General features: G+C 44.1%; 2 protein-coding genes across 8 annotated transcripts in view; one reads left to right on the plus strand and one right to left on the minus strand.

Annotated features, from left to right (window-relative positions):
* The window catches only part of LOC106606050 (PH and SEC7 domain-containing protein 1), a 62716-nt gene extending 58443 nt beyond the window's left edge, over nt 1-4273 (plus strand). For all 3 annotated transcript variants that reach the window (XM_014202127.3, XM_014202142.3, XM_082975392.1), the window contains one exon: nt 236-4273. In XM_014202127.3, the coding sequence (XP_014057602.2) occupies nt 236-430 (195 nt within the window). In that variant the 3' untranslated portion in view covers nt 431-4273. The remainder of the gene's footprint in view (nt 1-235) is intronic.
* A 4-nt stretch (nt 4274-4277) lies between these two features.
* LOC106606070 (nuclear factor NF-kappa-B p100 subunit) lies at nt 4278-22186 on the minus strand. 5 transcript variants are annotated; one of them, XM_014202180.3, is made up of 24 exons: nt 22029-22186; nt 14842-14911; nt 13077-13119; nt 12867-12939; nt 12488-12528; nt 12033-12131; nt 11591-11745; nt 11275-11387; nt 10922-11080; nt 10630-10734; nt 10423-10508; nt 10092-10230; nt 9805-9942; nt 9461-9667; nt 9206-9347; nt 8997-9111; nt 8666-8873; nt 6631-6800; nt 6439-6541; nt 6023-6234; nt 5798-5879; nt 5545-5711; nt 5088-5199; nt 4278-4899 (listed from the first exon to the last, which is right to left on the minus strand). In XM_014202180.3, the coding sequence occupies exons 2-24, from the start codon at nt 14856-14858 to the stop codon at nt 4823-4825; spliced, it is 2763 nt and encodes a 920-aa protein (XP_014057655.3). In that variant the 5' UTR covers nt 14859-14911; nt 22029-22186; the 3' UTR covers nt 4278-4822. The 5 variants fall into 5 exon arrangements, with proteins under 5 accessions (XP_014057655.3, XP_082831523.1, XP_014057662.3 ...); XM_082975397.1 differs by lacking the exon at nt 22029-22186 and adding an exon at nt 20621-20847; XM_014202187.3 differs by lacking the exon at nt 22029-22186 and adding an exon at nt 15879-16041.
* Between the last annotated feature and the right edge of the window lie 1393 nt (nt 22187-23579).

The raw sequence follows: 23579 nt of genomic DNA on the forward strand, positions 1-23579 counted from the left end.
GTAGTCTAGCCGAGTTGACTGAGTTTGTTTGATATTCAGAATTGAATGGCTGCCAAATTGGCTACCAAATGTTTTAAGACAATTCCCTTCCAGGTCAGCCAGAATGGAAATAAGAATGATTTAGATTGGTGCCAGAGTCCAGGACCGATTGCCAAGCTCTATTGCCAAACTGGCTCTGATCTCAGCTATGGAGAATCCTGTTTGACATCAAGTACTCTTTCTCTCTCTGATCCAGAAAACTCGCTACGGTACGTACGCCATGCTACTGAGGGCTAAGATCCGGAGTGGGGAAGAGGACCTGTCTCTGTTCGAGTCGCGTCTCTTTGACGACGGGGGTCTCCAGAGGGCCCACTCCAGCCCCACTCTGCGGGAGGAACACAGCAGCAGCAGCAAAGCCAGCAGTGCCAAGAGGGGGGGGCAGCAGCAGTAGTTCCAGCACCAGGGGGAGCAGCAAGACCAAGCGCTCTGAGCCCCGAAGAAACAGCTACAGGAAGGCTGTCAAACAGTGAGAGGGACCCTGGAGGTTGTTGCGGTGGACACGATGGCTTAAACAATTGGATTATCTGTGTTGATCGATAGACAGGGACCACTGGTGTGGCTGGAAAATGAGATGGAGGAGGAAGATGATGGGGGATAGACCTGTTGCATGCTTCTATCCCGAGAAACCACAGGCACTGGATGCTCCAGGGCACTCAGTCCTTCATTTTACTATACACATGACTAACTTCTGTGTGGTCCTAAATTCTGGGTCATATCCACATTTATTTTATTTGAACGTGCTTTTGGACCAATTGTTGTTGACAGAGATCTAATGATGACATGGACTTATGCCATTAGATCTGATTATGTTGAGAGTCGTAGGTTATTTTCCTCCCACGAGAGTTCAGTATCTCCATAAATTACATCTATGCGATTACTGCACACAGCCCACCTCCTCCCTCCACGTGTAAAGTGAGTTGCCGTGCCGACCAGCTAGGAATGACAGAGACAGGGCTGCATCAGCTCATTTGACTGTTACCATGGAGACTAAACGGAGCCCGGGGTCATTCCGTCCGACCAGAGTGCCAGAACCTCAACCCAACCACAATGCATTTGGAGGAAACTGGACGAACGCTGGGCTCTTCACGAGAGACATGATCAATTGGAAAGAATACAGCAGGTTACTGGACATAATTTATGATGCTGCATGCACATACAAAAAAAAAAATATCCAAAGTCTTTGCTATGATTTTGTTATTCTAAGGACTTTTATTGTGGCAAACTGAACTGGCCCAGAGCCAGGCCTTTCTTCTACTGCAACTGTGAAGCTCTGCTGGATCTCATTATCATTTCTAAGGACATTTACACACATCAGCTATGGCACCGCCACTAATCCTTCAGTGTTTTGTCATACTAATGGCTTGATGAAGTAGATTGATCACACAGACTGGCTGTCTATCGGGTTGAATGAAGTTAAGAGTAGGAGGACTGCATGCGTACGAGGAGATGGAAGACTCACACAAGAGGACATGCTTCGCTATGGTATCAAAAGACAATCCCTTTTTTTTTCTTATGTTATTCACATGGTGATTTTCATTTGTGTAAGTGAAAAAAATGAAACATGACAGAAGGCTTATTTTACAGTACATCTCAGCTGTAGGTCAAATGTCTCTACAGGAACAACTCATCAGATAATTGATGACGAATTGATTTAAATGTTGGTTGAATGTTGATTTAAATTCAGTATCGTGAATTGTAATGAGGAAAGAATAAGGCACTGCCTGCCTACCACACCTAATCCAGTATACACTGAGTGGACAAAACATTAGGAACACCTTCCTAATATTGAGTTGCACCGGCTTTTGCCCTCAGAACAGCCTCAATTCGTCGGGGCATGGACTCTGCAAGCAAGGTGTTGAAAGCATTCTACAGGGATGCTGGCCCATGATGACCCCAATGCTTCCCGCAGTTGTCAAGTTGGCTGGATGTTCACGGTTGAGTGTTAAAAACCCAGCAGCTTTGCAGTTCTTGACACAAACCGGTGCACCTGGCACATACTACCATACCCCGTTCAAAGGCATTTCAATATTTTGTCTTGCCCATTCACCCTCTGAATTGCACATACACAATCCATGTCTCAATTGTCTCCAGGACTAAAAATCCTTTATCCTGTCTGTTCCCCTTCATCTTCACTGGTTGAAGTGGATTTAACAAGTGACATCAATAAGGGATCATAGCTTTCACCTGGTCAGTCTGTCATGGAAAGAGGTGTTCCTAATGTTTTGTACACTCGATGTATACGCATAAAAGAATGTAACGTGTAAATACAGTGAGCTCCAAAAGTATTGGGACAGTGCATTTTTGGGCTCTGTACTCAAGTACTATGGATTTGACATGATACAATGACTATGAGGTTAAAGTGCAGACTGTCAGCTTTAATATGAGGTTATTTTCATCCATACAGGGTGAACCGTTTAGAAATTACAGCACTTTTATTTATTTTTTTAACATAGTCCTCCCCATTTTAGGGGACCAAAAGTTTAGGGACGTTCTAGTCTATTAAAGTAGTAATTAAAAGTTAAGTATTTGGTCCCATATTCATAGCACACAATGACTGCATCAAGCACAAATACAGTATCATAGTCCCAAGACATGCTAACCACAAACCATTACAATAACAGGGGAGGTTAGCATTTTATATCATACTCCCAAGACATGCTAACCACAAACCATTACAATAACAGGGGAGGTTAGCATTTGATATCATACCCCCAAGACATGCTAACCTCTCACCATTACAATAACAGAGGAGGTTAGCATTTGATATCATACCCCCAAGACATGCTAACCTCTCACCATTACAATAACAGAGGAGGTTAGCATTTTATATCGTACCCCCAAGACATGCTAACCTCTCACCATTACAATAACAGGGGAGGTTAGCATGTCTTGGGGCGGTATATTTGTGTGTCAAACATTCACGATTCATTCAGGATTATCCGTAATTATGGTAGCATCCACATTCATGTAAGTGTTTAGAAAGATTATATTCTTATTTACAATAAAAGTGACTCACATTACACCGCATTATTTACCATTCAATACTGTTGGACTGTGTACAAAAAGTGCTGTAATTTCTAAATGGTTCACCCGATATGGATGAAAATACCCTAAAATGAAAGCTGACAGTCTGCACTTTAACAATCTGCACTCATAGTCATTGTACCATTTCAAATCCAAAGAACTGGAGTACAGAACCAAAACAACAACCTCACTCCCAATACTTTTGAGCTCACTGTGTATAATGTCATGCCGTGGCATAGCCATTTTCTTCTCAGGCTGGCAGTGTGGTCTGTAAACCAGTGTAGTAATGCCACCATATGGTCACCAGAGCTTGCTGTTCCAATGGGAAATGATGGCCGCAGGTTGTACTGTATGAGTAACAGGAGTGTGTGATAGTTATCGGGGTGTCATCTGATCACTGCTTCCCCCCCCAATGTTAAAATTTGACCAAGGTGATGTGAAACATGATTCCGTGCGTGAGGACCCCCACTGCAAACGGAATGAGATGATTATGTTGAGTTAGGCATCCGCACATATGGCTATTTGAATAAAACCACAAAATGGCAGAAATGTGTTAGTGTAACTGTGATGAGTGCCCTTGCCTCAAACCTGAAGAACATACGTTTGCCTCAAACTATTATCTAGGCTTTAGCTCAGTGGGCTAACAGTCTTGTTGCACAGAGGACACGGTTCAAACTCAGTTGGTCACATTTAGCAACGTTGGCGGTCAGTGTAATTCTACAGGGACCATGACAGGGTGAGGCATGATATGTGCAATCATGCAGAATGTCACAATCACTTTTGGGTGTGTCTCTTCCCCCCCAGTGTAAATATGTGAGGTGGTATGGTGAGAGACCATGGATAGACAGAATTACAAGCCAGAGTAGGGCTTCTGTGATATAAAAACAGGGGTTATAATGTGTCACACCATTTTTCACTTTGGCTTAGATATTCTACTTCAACAGTAGGCCCTATTTTTCTGCTTATCAGTCAACTTGGTCTTGAGTATTTGTCATTGTCAACAAAATATAGAAAATAAAGTATACTGCTTCATGTAGAGGTTTTTACTGGACCTCATAGACGCTGCATCTGAATGCTAAAATGTAACTTTCTTTAATTTCCCATTAGCTGTACATATTGTCAATAACACATTAAGATTTTGCTCTCTGTGAAATATACTAAATGGTTTGTATGTTTGAGGCAGAGGACAAAAATAAACATTTTGAAAAGATCCGTTTGTCAGAAAGAAAATTCATTTAATTCAACAAGTTTTCAAAACGTTACATAGCAAACCTTCCACATACATTTGAAATAAGGCTGTATAATTATACTTGGTTGAATGTTAAACCAAACGAATACACAGTATTAGTAAGATATTGTCAGCCAATAAATATGTGTTAAATTGATAATTCCATTGATAAATTTGATGTTGCACATTTAGGAATTTTCATTTATACTGGGACTTTTTGGAAGGCACAAATAGACCATCAAAAAAAAAAATGCCTTTCAGTCACTTACCATCAGAAATAACGGAACAAGATATGACGCCACTTAAAATTGTACTTTGAGATTTTCTTCCCTTCAGCTCGTTAGGAAAATTCGAACTGGTTGACCGTGTCAGTCATGGCAGAGAGAGAATTCTGCATTCATCAGTCAAGACCTGGGTATGACATCAGATTCCCAATGTGCGTGGTGAACAGAGTTAGTCATATCTCCATGATGAAACGTTGGGGTGAAACCTCCCTCACACAAGGGTCTTACCCCTCACCCTTCCTGCTGCTCACTGGTTGGCCAAGGCTGGCTCCTCCATCTCCTCCTCCATTGGCTGACTAGCAAAGCCACTGTCCACTGTCTGATCTGATTAACAGAGAGAATGGTTATTTGGTCTTATTTTATAAGGCATAAACAGTCAAATAGAATACAATTATCTGTTTTTGGAAAGGAACTACATACAGTATTTATTTGCAATTTCATAAGTGTATGGTAGAGATAGATAATGTTTATGACGATATTAGTGGTTCAGCAATGTAGGATGAGTTCAGTACCTGTGTTTTGTTTGTCCTCTCTCAGCTCAGCCTGTCTCAGTAGTCTCACTCCTTCAGTCAGACCCAGAGACTGTAGAGCTTCCACCAGCCCTTCCACTGGACCGCCACCCAACTACACACACACAGAGAGATACTGTCAGCTCGCCCACTATTAGCCAAATACTCATCAAGCACAGTCCTGCCATTCTAAAACCGCATACTCAGGGCTCGATTCAATCCATATCACTGAAGTTCAGCGCAACAGCAATGCGGTGTTCCAACGTTCGGAGACTGCATTCGCGGTAAACGCCGCACGTCGGCTCAATCAGAAATTACCTTTAACTTTCAAGTGCGCTACAGTGCTGAACTTCGGCGATATGGACTGAATTAAGCCCTTAATTAATGCATACTTAACCCTAACTAAACAGACACGCAGACACACGTGCGCAAACGTACATAAAAAAACCCCTTTGCTCACCTGGTAATTCTCCAGCAAGTTGTGACAGGGCAAGGGACTCTCCTGATATAGGTGTGCCAGTGAGAGCATGTTGAGTTTCTCTGCCAGCTGTCTCCAGGGCACATCGTTCAGACTGAGGAGCTCACACAGCTTACTTAGCGTCTCACTGTCTAGCTGCCCTCTTTCTGCTGAGGGGAATGGGAACAGCAGTTAGATTACTAGACAAACCACAGGTAAATGTTCAGAGTCAAAATGGTGGTATGAAAGTTCTTACCTTCCGTGCTGCTTGGTTTAGGCTTTTTACTTGATTGTTGGCTTGGCTTGGGACTCTGTCTGGTGTCTAGAAGGTTCCTCACCTGTAGCAAGGGAAGCTTTATGTAAGCGCAAAGGCAAAAAACTCAGCGCAGCCTCTCTATCCACACCACAACAAGTACTGTTTTGAAATCACTTTTTCCCCCCCGACACAGACGTTGGGTTGATAAGACTAAATCAATCTCACCTTATGACATTTAGCCAGGTCAAAGGGTGTATGTCCTGTTGCTGATCTCTTACGAGGGTTGACTTGTTCTCCCTCTGAAAGTGGTGGTGCGTTCGGTAGCTGCTGGACGGCCGACTCGCTGAAATCTCTTACTGGTCCATCCTCCTGCTCCTCATCTGACGAGGAGGAGCTGAAGAAGAGCGGCTCGTCGTTCTCCAGATTCTTGTCGGCTCCTGAGGAGAGAGGGGAAAGTCGTCAGCGTTCTGTTCACATTCAATTACTAGCCATTTAGCAGACGCTTTTCCAAAACCCCAAAAAATAAATACCCCGGCGATCCACAAATTACTGCTCACGCACTTGAATCCACTGTAGCCCCTTTTCTAACGGACTGAGATAAAGATATGCATTGGATGGCTAGCAGGGGGTATGCGTCTCACCTGCAGCAATGAGCATGGAGCAGAGGGGGGGAGAGCTGCGACTGGCGGCCAGATGGAGCGGAGTGTTCCCTCCAAACGTACACATGTTTACATCTGCTTTCAGCTGTAGGACAGGAGGGGACGTGCCAGGTTAGATAATAGTATGAGTAGCACAGTTTATATAAGGTGTGTGTTGTGTGTCAAGACGGGTACCTCTGTGATGAGAGTGCAGGCCACTTTGAAGAAGTTCTCTCTAACAGCCAGGTGGAGGGCGGAGCATCCACTCTTTTGCTCCGGGGCGTTGATCTTAGCCCCGCCTTCCACCAGCAGACGCAGACAGCGCTCTCCTCCCTTACGGACAGCCAGGTGGAGAGGATGGAGCCCTGAGAGAGAGCGAGCGAGAGAGAGCGAGAGAGATTAAGACAACGTACTACAGCAATAAGCACAGTGCTCAGCTGTAGTTTTTCTAACTTAACCTGTTGGGTCTAGGGGGCAGCATTTGCACGTCTGGATAAAAAAAATGTACCCGATTTAATCTGGTTACTAATCCTACCCAGTAACTACAATATGCATATACTTATTATATATGGATAGAAAACACTCTAAAGTTTCCAAAACTGTTTGAATGGTGTCTGTGAGTATAACAGAACTCATTTGGCAGGCAAAACCCTGAGACATTTTCTGACAGGAAGTGGATACCTGATGTGTTGTATTGACTTTAAACCTATCCCATTGAAAAACACAGGGGTTTAGGAATATTTTGGCACTTCCTATTGCTTCCACTAGATGTCACCAGCCTTTACAAAGTGTTTTGAGTCTTCTGGAGGGAGATCTGACCGAACAAGAGCCATGGAACGATGATGGCCCATTAGACACCTTGCGCGCGAGTTGATGTTGGGTACCCTCGTTCCAATACGTTATAAAAGAGTATGCATTCGTCCACCTTGAATATTATTCATGTTCTGGTTAAAAAAGGCCCTAATGATTTATGCTATACAACGTTTGACATGTTTGAACGAACGGAAATATATTTTTTCCCCTCGTTCATGACGAGAAGTCCGGCTGGCTTACATCATGTGCTAACGAGACGGAGATTTTTGGACATAAATGATGAGCTTTTTTGAACAAAACTACATTCGTTATGGACCTGTGATACCTGGAAGTGACATCTGATGAAGAGAATCAAAGGTAATGGATTATTTACATAGTATTTTCGATTTTAGATCTCCCCAACATGACGTCTAGTCTGTATCGCAACGCGTATTTTTCTGGGCGCAGTGCTCAGATTATTGCAAAGTGTGATTTCCCAGTAAGGTTATTTTTAAATCTGGCAAGTTGATTGCGTTCAAGAGATGTAAATCTATAATTCTTTAAATGACAATATAATATTTTACCAATGTTTTCTAATTTTAATTATTTAATTTGTGACGCTGACTTGACTGCCGGTTATTGGAGGGAAACGATTTCCTCAACATCAATGCCATAGTAAAACGCTGTTTTTGGATATAAATATGAACTTGATAGAACTAAAAATGCATGCATTGTCTAACATAATGTCCTAGGAGTGTCATCTGATGGAGATTGTAAAAGGTTAGTGCATCATTTTAGCTGGTTTTATGGTTTTGGTGACCCTGTCTTTGACTTGACAAAACATTACACACAACTCTTGTAAATGTACTGTCCTAACATACTCTAAATTTATGCTTTCGCCGTAAAACCTTTTTGAAATCGTAAAACGTGGTTAGATTAAGGAGATGTTTATCTTTCAAATGGTGTAACATAGTTGTATTTTTGAAAAATTTGAATTTTGACATTTATTTGGATTCAAATTTGCCGCTCTTGAAATGCACCTGCTGTTGATGGAGTGCACCACGGGTGGCACGCTAGCGTCCCACCTAGCCCCAAGAGGTTAAGGCCGGGATTCAATCCAGCCGCGCTTGTAGACAATGCGTCTTTTAAAAAGGCATCGTTCCTGCACATGTCGGCTCAATCGGAAATGACCTTTAAAATGCTAAGTGCGATATAACGGAGATCTAATGCAGATTGGATTGAATCCTGGCCTCAAATGAACAGAAATACTACAGCGGAGTTTATTACTACTGAGACTAAGCAGCAACCATAAATTGCCTTATACACCATTGCTTGATTGGTAATTCACATAGGGTTAAAAATCAGACTGGCCATTTATCATGCTGGAATAAGCGGAATAATCTCCAATAAACCCCTTCTTTCCAGCATCTCAACTCACCATGATAGTCGGCCGTGTTGACCAGGTGAAGGTAGCGTTCTCCTAGGTGCCCCAGCAGGATCCGGAGTGTGACATCGTCCCCGGCCAGCGCTGCCAGGTGCAGGGCGGTCCGGCCGTCCCGGTCCAGCAGGGTGGGGTCTGCTCCGGCCCGGAGGAGAACATCCACCACCTTAACCTGCCTGGTGATCACCGCCAGATGGAGGGGAGTCTTCAGAGAGAGAGAGATGCCGGACACAGTCAGGAAGGAAGACAAGGGCACGTTGGGAATTATCATGTCGACACTGAACAGCTAGCGGTCTTGTCCAGGTGTGAGTGGTAGAAGGCTGAGTACCTGGCCAAGGTGGTTGAGCTTGTTGAGGACTTTGTGTTGCTGGATGGTGAGGAGTGTATGAACAAGCTGCTGGGACACAGCTGACTGCAGGTGAATGATGGCCAGGTGCAAAGGCCTGTGGGGAGACCACACACACACAGACGAGTGAGGCACAGCAAACTCAACAGTCAAACACGTGTATACATAATGGAAGCTAGAGTTAGACTCACGTGTCTCCGTTTTTATCCTGGACCCCACATAGGTGTCTCTGCATTGCCAGAAGGACCCGGACGTCCCCAGTGGTGCAGTACTGTAGTAGGGCCCCAGCTGTCTGCTTGCTCATCCGAGTGGCCCTGCTCTGGAGAGTGGCAGCTGGAAACAACAGGATCGTCTCATTAGCACAACACAACTCTAATGACCATTTCGCCAACAGCTAGCTAGGTGTAGTTTCCCCCTGCCCCAGCACTGCTCTAAATGTGGCTTACCAATCTGGAAGAGCTGCTGTTGTAGTGGTGAGGCTGTCTGTCCTGGAGTCTGTCCTGGCGTCTGTCCGGCCATCCCTCCTGCCTGTTGCTGCTGGGTCCCCTCAGTCTGGGCAGTGGTGCCTGACATCTGGGCTCCACCGCCCCCAAAACCAGAGAATCCCCCTCCCATCCACCCCGTTCCATTCATCTGCTGGTTAAACTGGAAGCCTGCGGATAGGAAAGAAACGATTAAGTTCTGATGATATAGTTGTCACAAGGATTAACGGACGAGGCCAGCGTTTCATCTAATAGCAATGAGACAAAGGGCCGACAGAAACAGAAGTATGTACATCTAGGTTCCTCACCGCCACCACCTCCTCCTCCTGCGCCGCCTCCGAATCCTCCGGCCCCTCTCCCTGCACCCCCAGCCCCTCCCAGAGGCCCTCTCCATTGGTCATTATAGGAGAAGGGCTTCTGCTTTTTACGCTGCACCTCCTCTTTATCTGGGTTACACACACAGAGGAGAGATGGAGAGAAGAGGGGGAAGAGAAAGAGTTTAAAGTGTTTGATTCAATCCAACGGGGTCTCCGGCTCTGTATTTGGTCATCCTTCCTCCCTTACAGAAGGGATTGTGAGTAGCAGACTAACTCACCTTGAACACGAGGAACGTAGGTAAACTGCTTGGGGTCGCTGCAGTCTCCACCCTTCTTCCTTTTCAACTGGAGGAATACAGTGACCTGACGCTCGATCTCGGTGCTGTGGTACGGCGGCGTCTTAAACACAATGGCGTACTGCACAGGTGGGGAGCACGCGCAGCGACATCAACGAGAGAGTTATGAGTAAGGTGACACACGGTGCAACGTCAACTGTTTCCAAATACTTAAATCCTCCCTGACACACACACACACACACACACACACACACACACACACACACACACACACACACACACACACACACACGTCTGAGTAAAGACTCTGTACCTGCTTGTGGACATCAGTTGGAGAGAAGTCACCAAAGGCCTCCCAGCTTCCATCATCCTCTTCATAAAAGCGGATCTCAATATCATCTGGAAAGTACACCAAAATATGATAAATGAGTGAAATTGTGGAAATTGTTTTCCACACAAACTATTGTAAAATCAGTGCGGGGTGAATCGGCCCCCATACAGCTAGGAGTTGGTCCTTCACCTTTCTGTACTTTGTCACACAGTAGGAAGATCTCATCTCCTCCCAGCACAGACCCACTGGTCTTATCCATACGGGAGATCTTCAGGTTCGAGGCATTGGGTGACTCTGAGTAGAGAAAACCTCATCAAGTTAATTACTGTTAATAGTAAATAAAAATAACCCAGGGTGGGTATTGGGTATTCACATAGAATGTTCTTAGTTGAATAATATGGATTAGTGCTGGACTGGAACAAAAGCCTGCACACCCAGGACCAAGATTGAAGAACACTGAGGTGAAGGGGGCTGTACTCACTGCTGTCATAGATGGGGTTGGAGACCACCGGCTTCAGGGCCCTAGAGAACCCGCCGTTACTGTCCTGGAGGTAGGCCGTGAACTTTAACCTCACTATGTTCAGGTCCATGATCTTCCCAAGCTCCTTGGCTTCTCTCCCTATGGCTTGTTCCTCTGCATCTGTGTGAGGTAGACAGAGAGGGGGCGTGTTTGTTGCAGTTTTCACAAAGAAATGTATTTAATGTGTGTGGAAGTCATGCATTAAGATTTGCACAAATATGTTTGTTGCACATAGTATATATATCAAGTTCGGACTCCTTAGTAGATTTCCTCATTTAAAAAAAGGACTGTGACATAGGGTTTCAGGCTCTTACCAGTAAAATGATAGTGCTGTCCCCCTTGCCTCCTCTTCTCATCTCTCAGTCTCTTGCACAACACTTCCCCCACCCCTCTCTTAGTGACATGAAGGATGCCCAGGTTACTGAACCTACAGAGAGAGAAATAGAAACAGGAAGTTAAGAGAGATGTTGACATTCACCAGTCATGTTGCAGCTGTTGTATCCATATTCCATTCACAGACTATGTTAAATGAATCCAAGTGGTACACATCTAGCTTGTCATTATTACTCTACTACTACTACTACAACACAGTCTCAACACAATAAGGTATGACAACCCGTCAGTACTCACTGTGCTGTGAGGTCGTTTGGGCCCACATCCATACTGCATATGCCACTCTCCGTGCAGCACTGCCTCCCCACCAGACTGTGAGCGTGGACCTGAGGGGGGTCTGAGTGGGTCACCAGCTGCACCTCCACCCTGGCAATCCCCACATAGTTAGACACCTGGGGGGGGGGGGGACACTATTATTAAAAGAGAAGCAAGTCCATGCTCTATTATTATAAACTTTCTCTCAACACTATGACACTAAAACAATTGTTTTTATTCATAACATGCGTCTCAAATAATCCTAGCATGTCAATACATCACATATACACTTTGGAAAGCTTATTGGGTTGAAAGCAAGGCATCGCAACTCCCTGGAAGACGCCTGCTGAAAAGACAGGCCGAGCCAGTGAAGCTAAAAGCCAGCCAAGTATCCAACCGTGTGTACTACAGTGCAGTAGCTGACCTTGACAGTTGGATAGGTCCTCCTGTTCCTCTCGCTGGAGGCCCCTGGGAGCCCACCGTGGGACGGACCCTCACACTCATAGCGGAATCTGAAGCCTCTCTGCAGACACAGGGGGAGAAGGAAGTCAAGGGATAATCCCCAACAGCAGTGACAGCACTTACTGTAACTTTATAAATCCTGGACTTTCCAACCCACCGTCATATTCTAATGCCATGAAGCAAAGACTGGAGTACGGGTTACTTATACATTCCATTCTAGTTCAAAGGGTATCTTCTCTGGGAGACAAGAGTTAGATCTAACGTACCCATAGAAAAATTGTAGGTGCGAATCAACCGATTATGTAAATGTCATAGTTTCACAATGAAAAGAGGGAAGAACTTCTGTTCAGGTCTTATGCACTTATTTGAACAGAAGCGACGACATCATTCCACTGTTTAGAGCAACTCTGAGCTCACCTGTTTGGGCTCCTCAATGATCTGAATGTAGGGTCCATGAGCTGTGACAAAGAAACACACAGAGACACTGTCACTGGAAGGGGGTGGCGACATAGAGGTTCACATCCAAGCCCTTCAAATAAACCAGGGCAGAGAACCCACAGAACAAAAACACACAGACAGAACGTGCATTACATACAGTGTAAAAAAAAACAGTTTCAAGTGTGTACGACGTCATAACCATGCACAACACGTGTGCACAGTTCTGAAAGCCATATTAAAAATGTGTGGTGAGATCACTTCCACTTGAGTGCACAGTACCATAGCCACATCAAATGACATCACTACAACTCGGGTGTGCTGTTAGCATGTGTACGTAGGGTAGAGAGTAGAAACCCACCGGTCTCTGGTACATAGGGCTCGATCTTGACATCCACAGGGGGCATGAACTCATAGGATAAATTCATCATCAGCTGGGGAGATCACAAGTGTTGTTATTGGCACGTTATTACCGCTTCATTACTTTCTTTAAAACGCTAACGTAATAGAATGGAAAAAAATAGAGACCAACACAGCCAGCAAAAACATGTCAATATACTGTAGGTCTTACCTCGTTTTCAATCATTTTCATGCTGTACTGAGCTTCATCCATTCTGAAACACGAGGAACACAAATGACCAAATGTACTGGCTTGCCAAAAGTCTTTCCTCCTTTCTGTTCATGAACAACTAGTCTCCCGACCTGTCAGTTATGTACTGTAGAGATGTACACACAGACAGGAAGTTGTTTACTTCAGTATTACTCAATGTTCACTTGACTCTGTAATTCCCCCCCCCCCCCCCCCACTCAACACCAACATTGAACAATAAAAAATGAAAAAGAACCAAACAAAGATAAAAGGTTCAATCACAAACACTGGACTCGAACATTGTGGTTTCACTTTCTCATACTCTACAATAAGTGAACAAGGAAGGGTGTTGCAGTGTTCTATTCTTTCCCCTCCCCTCTAACTCGCACGTCACTTCAAGGAAGTTGGGCAGGAAAAAAAACAGAGGAAAGCCCCCAGAATACCAGCTCAGTGCTGCCACTGATGTCAGATTGATGCACTACACCAGATACAAAAGCTTGATGGGGGGTTTTTTTTAAATAAAAAGTCTTCAGCCTCTATATTTGTCTCGTTCCCCCTTTCTTTCGGATAACATCCAACCTTCAGAAAGCTAAATTGACTCGCAAGCGCAGAGAAAAGTTTTCAAAAAACATTCCTACTGAACTTAAGTACTATAGAATAAGGCAACTTGCATAAAAGTCCTGACTTAAACTGATGTTAACCGAGGGTCGCTCTGGATAAGAGCATCTGCTAAATGACTGCCTGAAACAGTCTTCCGACTCTGAACAATAGGGAAAATCCCTGCCGACAAAGGGCCCTATTCTAGAATAATGTACCTACAGTAGGCATCTCCTGTGCCCGTCAGGTTCTACATTCTTTGTCAGTTGCTTCCACTGACTGGGCCGTGTTCATGTTGTAGTTATATATGAAATGTGTAACACTGTCATGCAAACTGCCAGACTGTCATGATGATGAATTGACAGTAAATCTGAGGTTTGAGCAATGCCAGCAGTGACATGTGTCATCTATAACAGAAACTGTGGTTGTCACAATACCAGTATCGCGATAAGGAAGGAAAGGAAACAAAAACATGAAGCAGACTTAATTTATTGAGGCTAACGGTCCTAATTTTGTCCTAAAACAGTCCTAAAAAAACAGCCTTGTGGTTGTCACCCAGAGTCAATTGTTGATTTTGCAAAAGTAGGTTTTAAAAAGGACCATAGAGTGAAATCTGTTTTGTGTTTTCGCCAAGGAAAACCTGGTATTGTAGTATCGCAATAGAGGTATCGTGACAACACTAAACAGAACCGAGCCCTTACGTTCCGAGTGGCATACGAGAACGACGTGTGGGTATATCAGAAGACTCAAGAATGTGCGATTATGCATGACCAGATGAATATTGCAAAGACAACAACTAGATCAAAGTTGGCAAACACCACCGCAGCAGCAGAAAGATGAACATAGCCACCATTTAACTGTAAATACGTCGGATAGGGCTAGGCCTACTCCACCTTAGCTATCAAAGCTAGAGAACAGCAGAATTAGCCAAACAGTAAATTGTATGTGTGTGCAACTTAATTTTACACCAAAACACGTACAACCATTTACGGCCCATTCCTTTAAAAACAGACCTCAGGTCCTTGAACTGGACCCATAGTCCCAGCCTGTTCAACAAATGACCCCAATCAACTGGAGAGAACAATCAGCTGTCAATGACTGTAGAGACCAACAACACAAGCAGCACAACAATCACAGCAGCAGAACATACCTCAGTGCTCCAGACATGATGCCTGTCAGTGGATCATAGATGATGAGATTTCAGGCTCACTGTCACCTCCCTGCAATAAAATGAACCTGCTGTTATTTAGTCCCTTGGGTATTTCCTATGGGTTTAACATCATCCCACTGTCTGCCCCGCCAACCTCCACTAGTAGCTAACTGCACAGCAAGTTTGTGTGCTCATATCCAAAATGGTACAGACTAACAGCAGAATTTCCAGGCCCTGCTTGCTGAGATGGGGACAAACCCACAACCCACTTTTCCCCATGAAACAATCCTGAACAAATTAGAATGCAAATTCACAGACAACCAATTGGAAGCAGTATTCATTAGGCCATTAAAAGTTGTATCATAAACCATCATTTATACAATGGCCACAACTTTCCAGCAAGATAGGCTTCTTGTCAAATGAATGTAAAAGAGTGACAACTGTCATGGATTTGGGCAATTCCACAATAGAGTGTTACTGGGGCTCCATGATTTTTCAGTTTTAAATATATTTACTTTAATAACAGTGCAGATGCAAAGTTGGGTAACAGAATTACGGTTTGTGCGGACATTCTGTTACGCAACTTCGCAGCTGCACTGTTATTCGTGTACGTGTTTTTGTAAAATGTTCAGTGGACATTGTTAGAAGTAGTCCTTGTGCGTACAGTTGTATTGTTTGTTTAACTTTGCAATCATTCGTTTTTGTTTGACATACATTTAAGTAAAAAATAAAAAAACAAGTCTCCGCATCACTGTTACAGTAGAATTGCCCATTACCCTTGCATATTATAAGCTATCACTATCTACGGGTTTTAATGTAACGTTATATGATTATAAACCTGTAGCAGGGAACAGACTACAATAGGCTACATCACAACACACATCACAAACTGCATTTTGACACAACAGACAACAACTGTTAATGCAATTCCGTACCTTTGAACTCCTTAAACTTGATCCACCTCTACGCAATGAACAAAACAGCACAACTGCTGGTGCAGTAGTCGATCAAACCGATTGTGAAATGTCACGGCGTACCTCAAAAGCACACAGTGTTCACTTCAGTGTCAGCTCAAATCCGGGATTTGCTCCATGCATTTCTGTTCCATGTAGTTCTCCATCGAGTCAACCGTTGATTGTATCCAATCTATCTGCTCTATCAGTCAGCTGGAAAGCCCCGGAGTGTTGGGGGAATTCCACAGACACATGTGTCAAACTCGAGCTACTGATTGGTTGTGGGAAGTGACCAAATCATTTATATATATACACTGGATGACTAATAGGGGGCACTGTGTTGAAGCCATTGTGACTACATCTAGGCAGCCCCACCATTGTAAAAATATATTTTGGAAGCTATAGAAACGCTTTTTATTCGTTTTTGCCACATTTATTATATTACAAACACCTTAATGCATACTTGACATTATGTGAGCTAAACATTACAAAAAAAATCCTGAAAGTATAATTTGTTTTAGATTACTAAGGTTACTTTCCCCATCACAACAAAACATACTTAAATCCATGTAATTTTGTCTTTGAAACACTTAATTGAAATACTGTAGAATTCCATTCATTCCTATGGAGGACTGCTCCGACTGGGTAGTGCCAATATGGACTATTTCTCTCTATACAATTTGTATTTCATATACCTTTGACTATCGGATGTTCTTATAGGCACTTTAGTATTGCCAGTGTAACAGTATAGCTTCCGTCCCTCTCCTCGCTCCTACCTGGGCTCGAACCAGGAACACATTGACAACAGCCACCCTCGAAGCAGTGTTACCCATGCAGAGCAAGGGGAACAACTACTCCAAGTTTCAGAGCGAGTGACGTTTGAAACGCTATTAGCGCGCACCCGGCTAACTAGCTAGCCATTTCACATCGGTTACACCAGCCTAATCTTGGGAGTTGATAGGCTTGAAGTCATAAACAGCGCAATGCATTGCGAAGGGCTGCTAGCAAACGCAAAAAAGTGCTGTTTGAATGAACGCTTACGAGCCTGCTGCTGCCTACCACCGCTCAGTCAGACTGCTCTATCACATATCAAATCATAGACTTAATTATAACATAATAACACACAGAAATACGAGCCTTAGGTCATTAATATGGTCGAATCCGGAAACTATCATCTCGATTGTCAGTGCAATACGGAACCGTTCCATATTTTATCTAACTGGTGGCATCCCTAAGTCTAAATATTCCTGTTACATTGAACAACCTTCAATGTTATGTCATAATGACGTAAAATTCTGGCAAATTAGTTTGCAACGAGCCAGGCGGCCCAAACTGTTGCATATACCCTGACTGCGTGCAATGAATGCAAAATGACACAATTTCACCTGGTTAATATTGCCTGCTAACCTGGATTTCTTTTAGCTAAATATGCAGGTTTAAAAATATATACTTCTGTGTATTGATTTTAAGAAAGGCATTAATGTTTATGGTTAGGTACAGTCGTGCAACGATTGTGCTTTTTTTCGCAAATGCGCTTTTGTTAAATCATCCCCGTTTGGCGAAGTCGGCTGTCTTTGTTAGGAAGAAATAGTCTTCACAGTTCGCAACGAGCCAGGCGGCCCAAACTGTTGCATATACCCTGACTCTGTTTGCAAGAGAAGTGACACATTTTCCCTAGTTAAAATAAATTCATGTTAGCAGGCAATATTAACTAAATATGCAGGTTTAAAAATATATACTTGTGTATTGATTTTAAGAAAGGCATTGATGTTTATGGTTGGAGCAACGTGTACCTAAGCGATTATATGCAATGCAGGACAGGCTAGATAAACTAGTAATATCATCAATCATGTGTAGTTAACTAGTGATTATGATTGATTGATTGTTTTTATAAGATAAGTTTAATGCTAGCTAGCAACTTACCTTGGCTTCTTACTGCATTCGCGTAACAGGCAGGCTCCTCGTGGAGTGCAATGTAAAGCAGGTGGTTAGAGCATTGGACTAGTTAACCATAAGGTTGCAAGATTGAATCCCGGAGCTGACAAGGTAAAAATCTGTCGTTCCTCCCCTGAACAAGGCAGTTAACCCCCGTTCCTAGGCCGTCATTGAAAATAAGAATGTGTTCTTAACTAACTTGCCTAGTTAAATAAAAAAGGTAAAACATTTTTTTTTAATAATAATAATAATAATAAAAAATAAATAAAATCGGTGTCCCAAAATACCGATTTCCGATTGTTATGAAAACCTGAAATCGGCCCTAATTAAATCGGCCATTCCGATTAATCGTTCGACCTCTAGATGACTGTACTGCTTCATGTGTTCTCGATCAGAACCAAACATCAAATCTCGAGCAGTCTGATATAGTAGTTCAAACACAGCCCGTGTAGATCAGTTGGTAGAGCATGGCGTTCGCAATGCCAGGGTTGTGGGTTTCATTCCCATGTAGAATTCCGTGTAGTGATCAGTATGAAAATGTATGCACTCACTACTGTAAATTGCTCTGGATAAGAGTGTCTATTAAAATTATATGACATTTGGAGTTGAATCAAGTGAGCAGAGATGATTTACAAATCCAGCAGTAAGAAGTCCTGGGCAGTGGTGACACTGTTCTCATCAGATGGTAAGGAGGAAGGTGTGTCTGAGAATGACAAGTAAGGAGTAGAGCCTCTCAACCAATACCTGCACTAATCTGTTGCTGTGAGAAAGAAATAATACTGATAGTGAGACAGTGTCACAAACTGCAGATGAGAAAGAGATAAGATGTATGGGTTGAAAGACACTGGGAAAACACTCATCTTACCCACAGGCTGGTGAAGCATGTCAGGAGGAGTGTCCAGCAGGACAGGTGACAACTGCACCAAGTATTCAGACCCCTTGACTTTTCCCACATTTTGTTAGGTTACAGCTGTATTCTAAAATTAATTAACTCGTTTTTCCACCTCATCTATCTACACACAATACCCTATAATGACAAAGCAAAATCTGTTTTTTTAGAAATGTTTGCTAAAAAAAACTGAAATATCACATTTATTCAGACCTTTTACTCCGTACTTTGTTCAAGCAACCTTTGGCAGCGATTACAGCCTTGTGTCTTCTTGGGTATGACGCTACAAGCTTGTCACACCTGTATTTGGGGAGTTCCCATCCAAGCTCTGTCAGGCTATTTTCTGGTCTCTCCAGAGATGTTCGATCGGGTTCAAGGCCGGGTTCTGGCTGGGCCACTCAAGGACATTCAGAGACTTGTCCCGAAGCCACTCCTGCGTTGTCTTGGCTGTGTGCTTAAGGTTGTTGTCCTGTTGGAAAGTGAACCTTAGGACCTCAGACTGGAGCTAAGCGCACTGGAGCAGGTTTTCATCAAGGATCTCTGTACTTTGCTCCATTAATCTTTCCCTCGATCCTGACTAGTCTCCCAGTCCTTGTCGCTGAAAAACATCCCCATAGCATTAGGCTGCCACCACCATGCCTCACCGTAGGGATGGTGCCAGGTTTCCTCCAGACGTGACGCTTGGCATTCAGGCCAAGTTTCTCATGGTCTGAGAGTCAACTCCAAGCAGGCTGTCATGTGCCTTTTACTGAGAAGTGGCTTCCGTCTGGCCACTCTACCATAAAAGCCTAATTTGTGGAGTGCTGCAGAGATGGTTGTCCTTCTGGAATGTTCTCCCATCTCCACAGAGGAACTCTAGAGCTCTGTCAGAGTGACCACCGATTGCGCAGTTTGGCTGGGCGGCCAGCTCTAGGAAGAGTCTTGGTGGTTCCAAACTTCTCCCATTAAGAATGATGGAGGCCACTGTGTTATTGGGGACCTTCAATGCTGCAGAAATGTTTTGGTACCCTTACCCAGATCTGTGCCTCTACACAATCCTGTCTCAGAGCTCTAAGGACAATTCTGTCGACTTCATGGCTTGGTTTTTGTTCTGACATGCACTGTGGGACCTTGTATAGACAGGTGTGTGCCTTTCCAAATCATGTCCAATCAATTCAATTTACCACAGGTGGATTCCAATCAAGTTGTAGAAACATCTCAAGGTTGATTCATAGAAGCAGGATGCCCCTGAGCAACATTTTTGTTTCTTATTTTTAATAATCTTCATCCCAACATTTTTTTATTTTGTTTTGTCATTATGGGGTATTGTCTGTAAATTGATGAGGGGGAAAAAATGTATTTAATCCCTTTTAGAATAAGGCTGTAACATAAAATGTGGGAAAAGTAAAGGGGTCTGAATACTTTCCAAAGGCACTGTATGTAGTGACTGATAGAGCAGCAGAATTAAATTCAGGATGAGTCGTCAGGCATATATTTTTGTGCCTTGCCCAACCAAAAAAATACAAGCATTTTGCATCTGCTAAGTAACATTTGATTTGATTTGATTTGGATTCTGTTGTATTTTCCTGTGACCCTACAAATAAAGTAATGTTTCCGGCCACAGCCCAGTCTTATGTAGGAATTGCAACGGCCATGAGTCACACGAGTAGGCCCCGACCCACCATTTGGCAAACAAAACCTGTTGTAGCTGCTCACCAGTGTACTTCTGAGACAAGAGTGCTAAGGTCTATCTCCAGGCTGGTGCTGCTATGTTTGGCACAGGAGCCCCAGGGGGTGGAGTACAGCTCCAGCAGGCCTGACATCATACTCTCCCTCACCAGCAGCACCCTGAACTCCCACACAGCATCTGCACAGGACCAGGAGTGGCAGCTCACGCATACAGCGTGATCTAAATAGTTAAATAGCTAGTTGGATTATGTAATACATATAAGTAGAATGATTTCTAGCACATTGCTAAATGTTTAACAAAGTTACCGTAAAAATCCCTGTAACTCATTCTTACTTGTCCTGACTTTACTTTTGTTCCTGTTGATGCGGATGCATTGCAGCCAGGTCAATGCAGCTCCCCAGAGCACCACTGCCCCCTGCTGTCTATCCCCCTGCTCGACAGTCAGCACAGCCTTCAGTACTCCTCCTGCCCTGGACATGCCCTCTGCCACAGCTTGCAACACTGGGAGACACAAACAGAGCCAGACACACAGGCTGCTGCTGTCACACTCATGTAGTGATGGCTGTAATGATGTCTCTTGTATTGACCATACAACCACCTGCCATATCAAAATCAAACAATATGCATGTCAAACAAAAGGGATAGATTCAGACGTGGGTGTGTGTGTGTTTATACACGGGTTTGAGTGACAGCTGTGGTAATCTCTGTCCATGTGACCATGCTATGTGGTGTGCATCTACATTATGCGATCTCCTGGTCTGAGGCGTGACCTGTGACCTATGGCCAACTCAGTGTGTGTGACTCAGAGCAGTGTCTGCACCAGTGTGTCTGGACTCAGAGTCCTGAGATGGGCGTGGGGGGGGGATGGCATTAGGATTCTGAGGGGACGTGAGGAGGAACGGACACCAGCAGGGAATGCTTCTCGAGCAGGTAACCACAGCGACCGGCCATTCACACGCTGAGGGACTGCAGAACACAGAAACATTAAATCAACTTTAGATGTAATGTGAGATTTTTTGTGACTCAACGGTTAAAGGTTAAAATGCGCAAGGGGCTTTCACAAATACTGTCACGTAAAGACACACCCTCTGAAACGCATTCATCACTTATCAGAAAGCTATTCGAATGATCAAACTATGCCAAGTGCAGAAAGCAATAGGGAGTGAGTGAATCTACACCATCAATCAAGAGAACTGTGATATTAGAAATTCTACAACTTCTAGGAAGGGGTGATAAATACGCCACAAGCTAAATTACAGGCACTTGAGAAATCATGCTGCAATTCCCAATCTAGTCACCAGATTGGGCTAACGCCTAAAAAGGTGCCCAGGTTGGAATAAATACTGTACAAAAATATATATAAAAACGCAAAATGTAAACTGTTAGTCCCATGTTTCATGAGTTGAAATAATGTTTAATACACACAAAAAGCTTATTTCTCTCAAATTTTGGGCACAAATTTTTATAGATCCCTGTTAGTGAACATTTCTCCTTTGCCAAGATAACTCATCCACCTGACAGGTGTGGTATATACATAAGCTGATTAAACAGCATGAGCATTACACAGGAGCACCTTGTGCTGGGGGACAAAAGACCACTAAAAAATGTGACGTTTTGTCACACAACCCAATGCCACAGATGTCTCAAATTAAGGGAGCTTGCAATTGGCATGCTGACTGCAGGAATGTTCACCAGAGATGTTGCCAGAGAATTTAATGTTAATTTCTTTATCATAAGCCACCTGCAATGTCGTTTTACAGAATCTGGCAGTACGTCCAACCGGCCTCACAACTGCAGACCACGTAAAACCTTGCCAGCCCAGGATCTTCACATCCAGCTTCTTCAGCTGCAGGATTGTCTGAGACCAGCCACCCGGACACCTGATGAAACTGTGGGTTTGCACACCCGAAGAAATGTCTGCAAAAAAAAAGAAAAGAAAAAGAAAAAAACTGTCAGAAACCTTCAGGGAAGCTCATCTGCGAGATCCTGAGGCCTATTGTTGTGCCATTCATCTGCAGCCATCACCTCATATTTCAGCATGATAATGCACATCCCCATGTTGCAAGGATTTGTATTGCAGGAGGTTGATGGCACCTAAATTGGGGAGAACGGGCCCGTGGTAATGACTGGGGTTGAATCAGTGGAATGGTATCAAATAGGTCAGGTGTTTGATGCCATTCCATTTGCTCCGTTTCAGCCATTATTATGATCAGCAGCCTCCACTGATCTGTAAACAATTCCTGGAAACTGGCCCAGTTATTCCATGGCCTGCATACTCACCAGACATGTCACCCATTGAGCATGTTTGGAATCCTCTGGACCAACGTGTACGACAGCATGTTCCAGTTCCTGACAATATCCAGCAACTTCACAGAGCCATTGAAGAGGAGTGGGACAACATTCCACAGTGATGAGTAGCACATCTCCAGGTGAGGTCTGTACAGGGGACTGAGTGGGGTTTGCTGGACTGTACAGCTCTGGGGAGCTGGTGGAAGTGGATGGTGTGGGTTTAGGTGGTGTTTGTGGAAGTCCGGTTTTCACAGGGCTGGTCTCTGGCTGTGTCCCCAGCCTTACTCTCAGGAGCAGGGCCTGGCTGACTGTCTAAGTACTGAGGTACTCAGTCTCCACAAACACAGATGGAGCAGGGGCTTGGTATGACTGCAGGTCAGACCTAGGGGCAGACTCAAGCCCTGGGTAGACCCCTCAGGGGCAGACTCAGGGCCAGATATTCCCTCAGTGACTCGGAACACAGGTCCTCATCATTACCAACTGCTTGCTCATTCTGGGCAGGTGAGCGCTCCAAAAGGGGCCAGGACAGCCTGGGCTGTCTCTTTGCAGCCCGGTTCTCTCTCTAAGGGAGATCCGGTTTGGGTCTCAGGACCTTGGAGTCTGGTACCGTGCTTGCTGGTACTGGGCACCTCGCCGGGCTCCGATGAGGCGTCGACCCCATCTCAATAGCTGAATTCCTTCTAATTCCAATAGATTCATTGTATTGTGAGCATGGATTATAGGAGAGGATAAGGTATTCATTGTTTAATTATTTTATATAGGTCTAATTACAGTGGATCCTACCCTCCTCCTCCCTGGGCCCCCCTGCCAGCAGAGCTCCATGGTCCTCCACTGACCAGACTGCCCAGGCTCTCCCTCAGCAGCATCAGACACAGGTGTGAGGGGAGGTGCACTTATGAACACATGAATCTTTGGCTAGTCAGTCATGCAACTGTTTTCACTTAATGCCATGTCAGTATCTCTTGTGTTCCAAACTGTGATGTAATCCTTTCCTTTTTTCAAC

This window comes from Salmo salar, chromosome 01 (genome assembly GCF_965601325.2).
Source record: "Salmo salar chromosome 01, fSalSal1, whole genome shotgun sequence".
NCBI lineage: Eukaryota > Metazoa > Chordata > Actinopteri > Salmoniformes > Salmonidae > Salmo > Salmo salar.

Coding starts and splice junctions, on each gene's coding strand:
- LOC106606070 (XM_014202180.3), bottom strand. Junction 11,388..11,590: donor CCAAACGACCTCACAGCACA/GTGAGTACTGAC, acceptor CTCTCTCTGTAG/GTTCAGTAACCTGGGCATCC. Junction 9,348..9,460: donor ACAGCAGCTCTTCCAGATTG/GTAAGCCACATT, acceptor TGTTGTTTCCAG/CTGCCACTCTCCAGAGCAGG.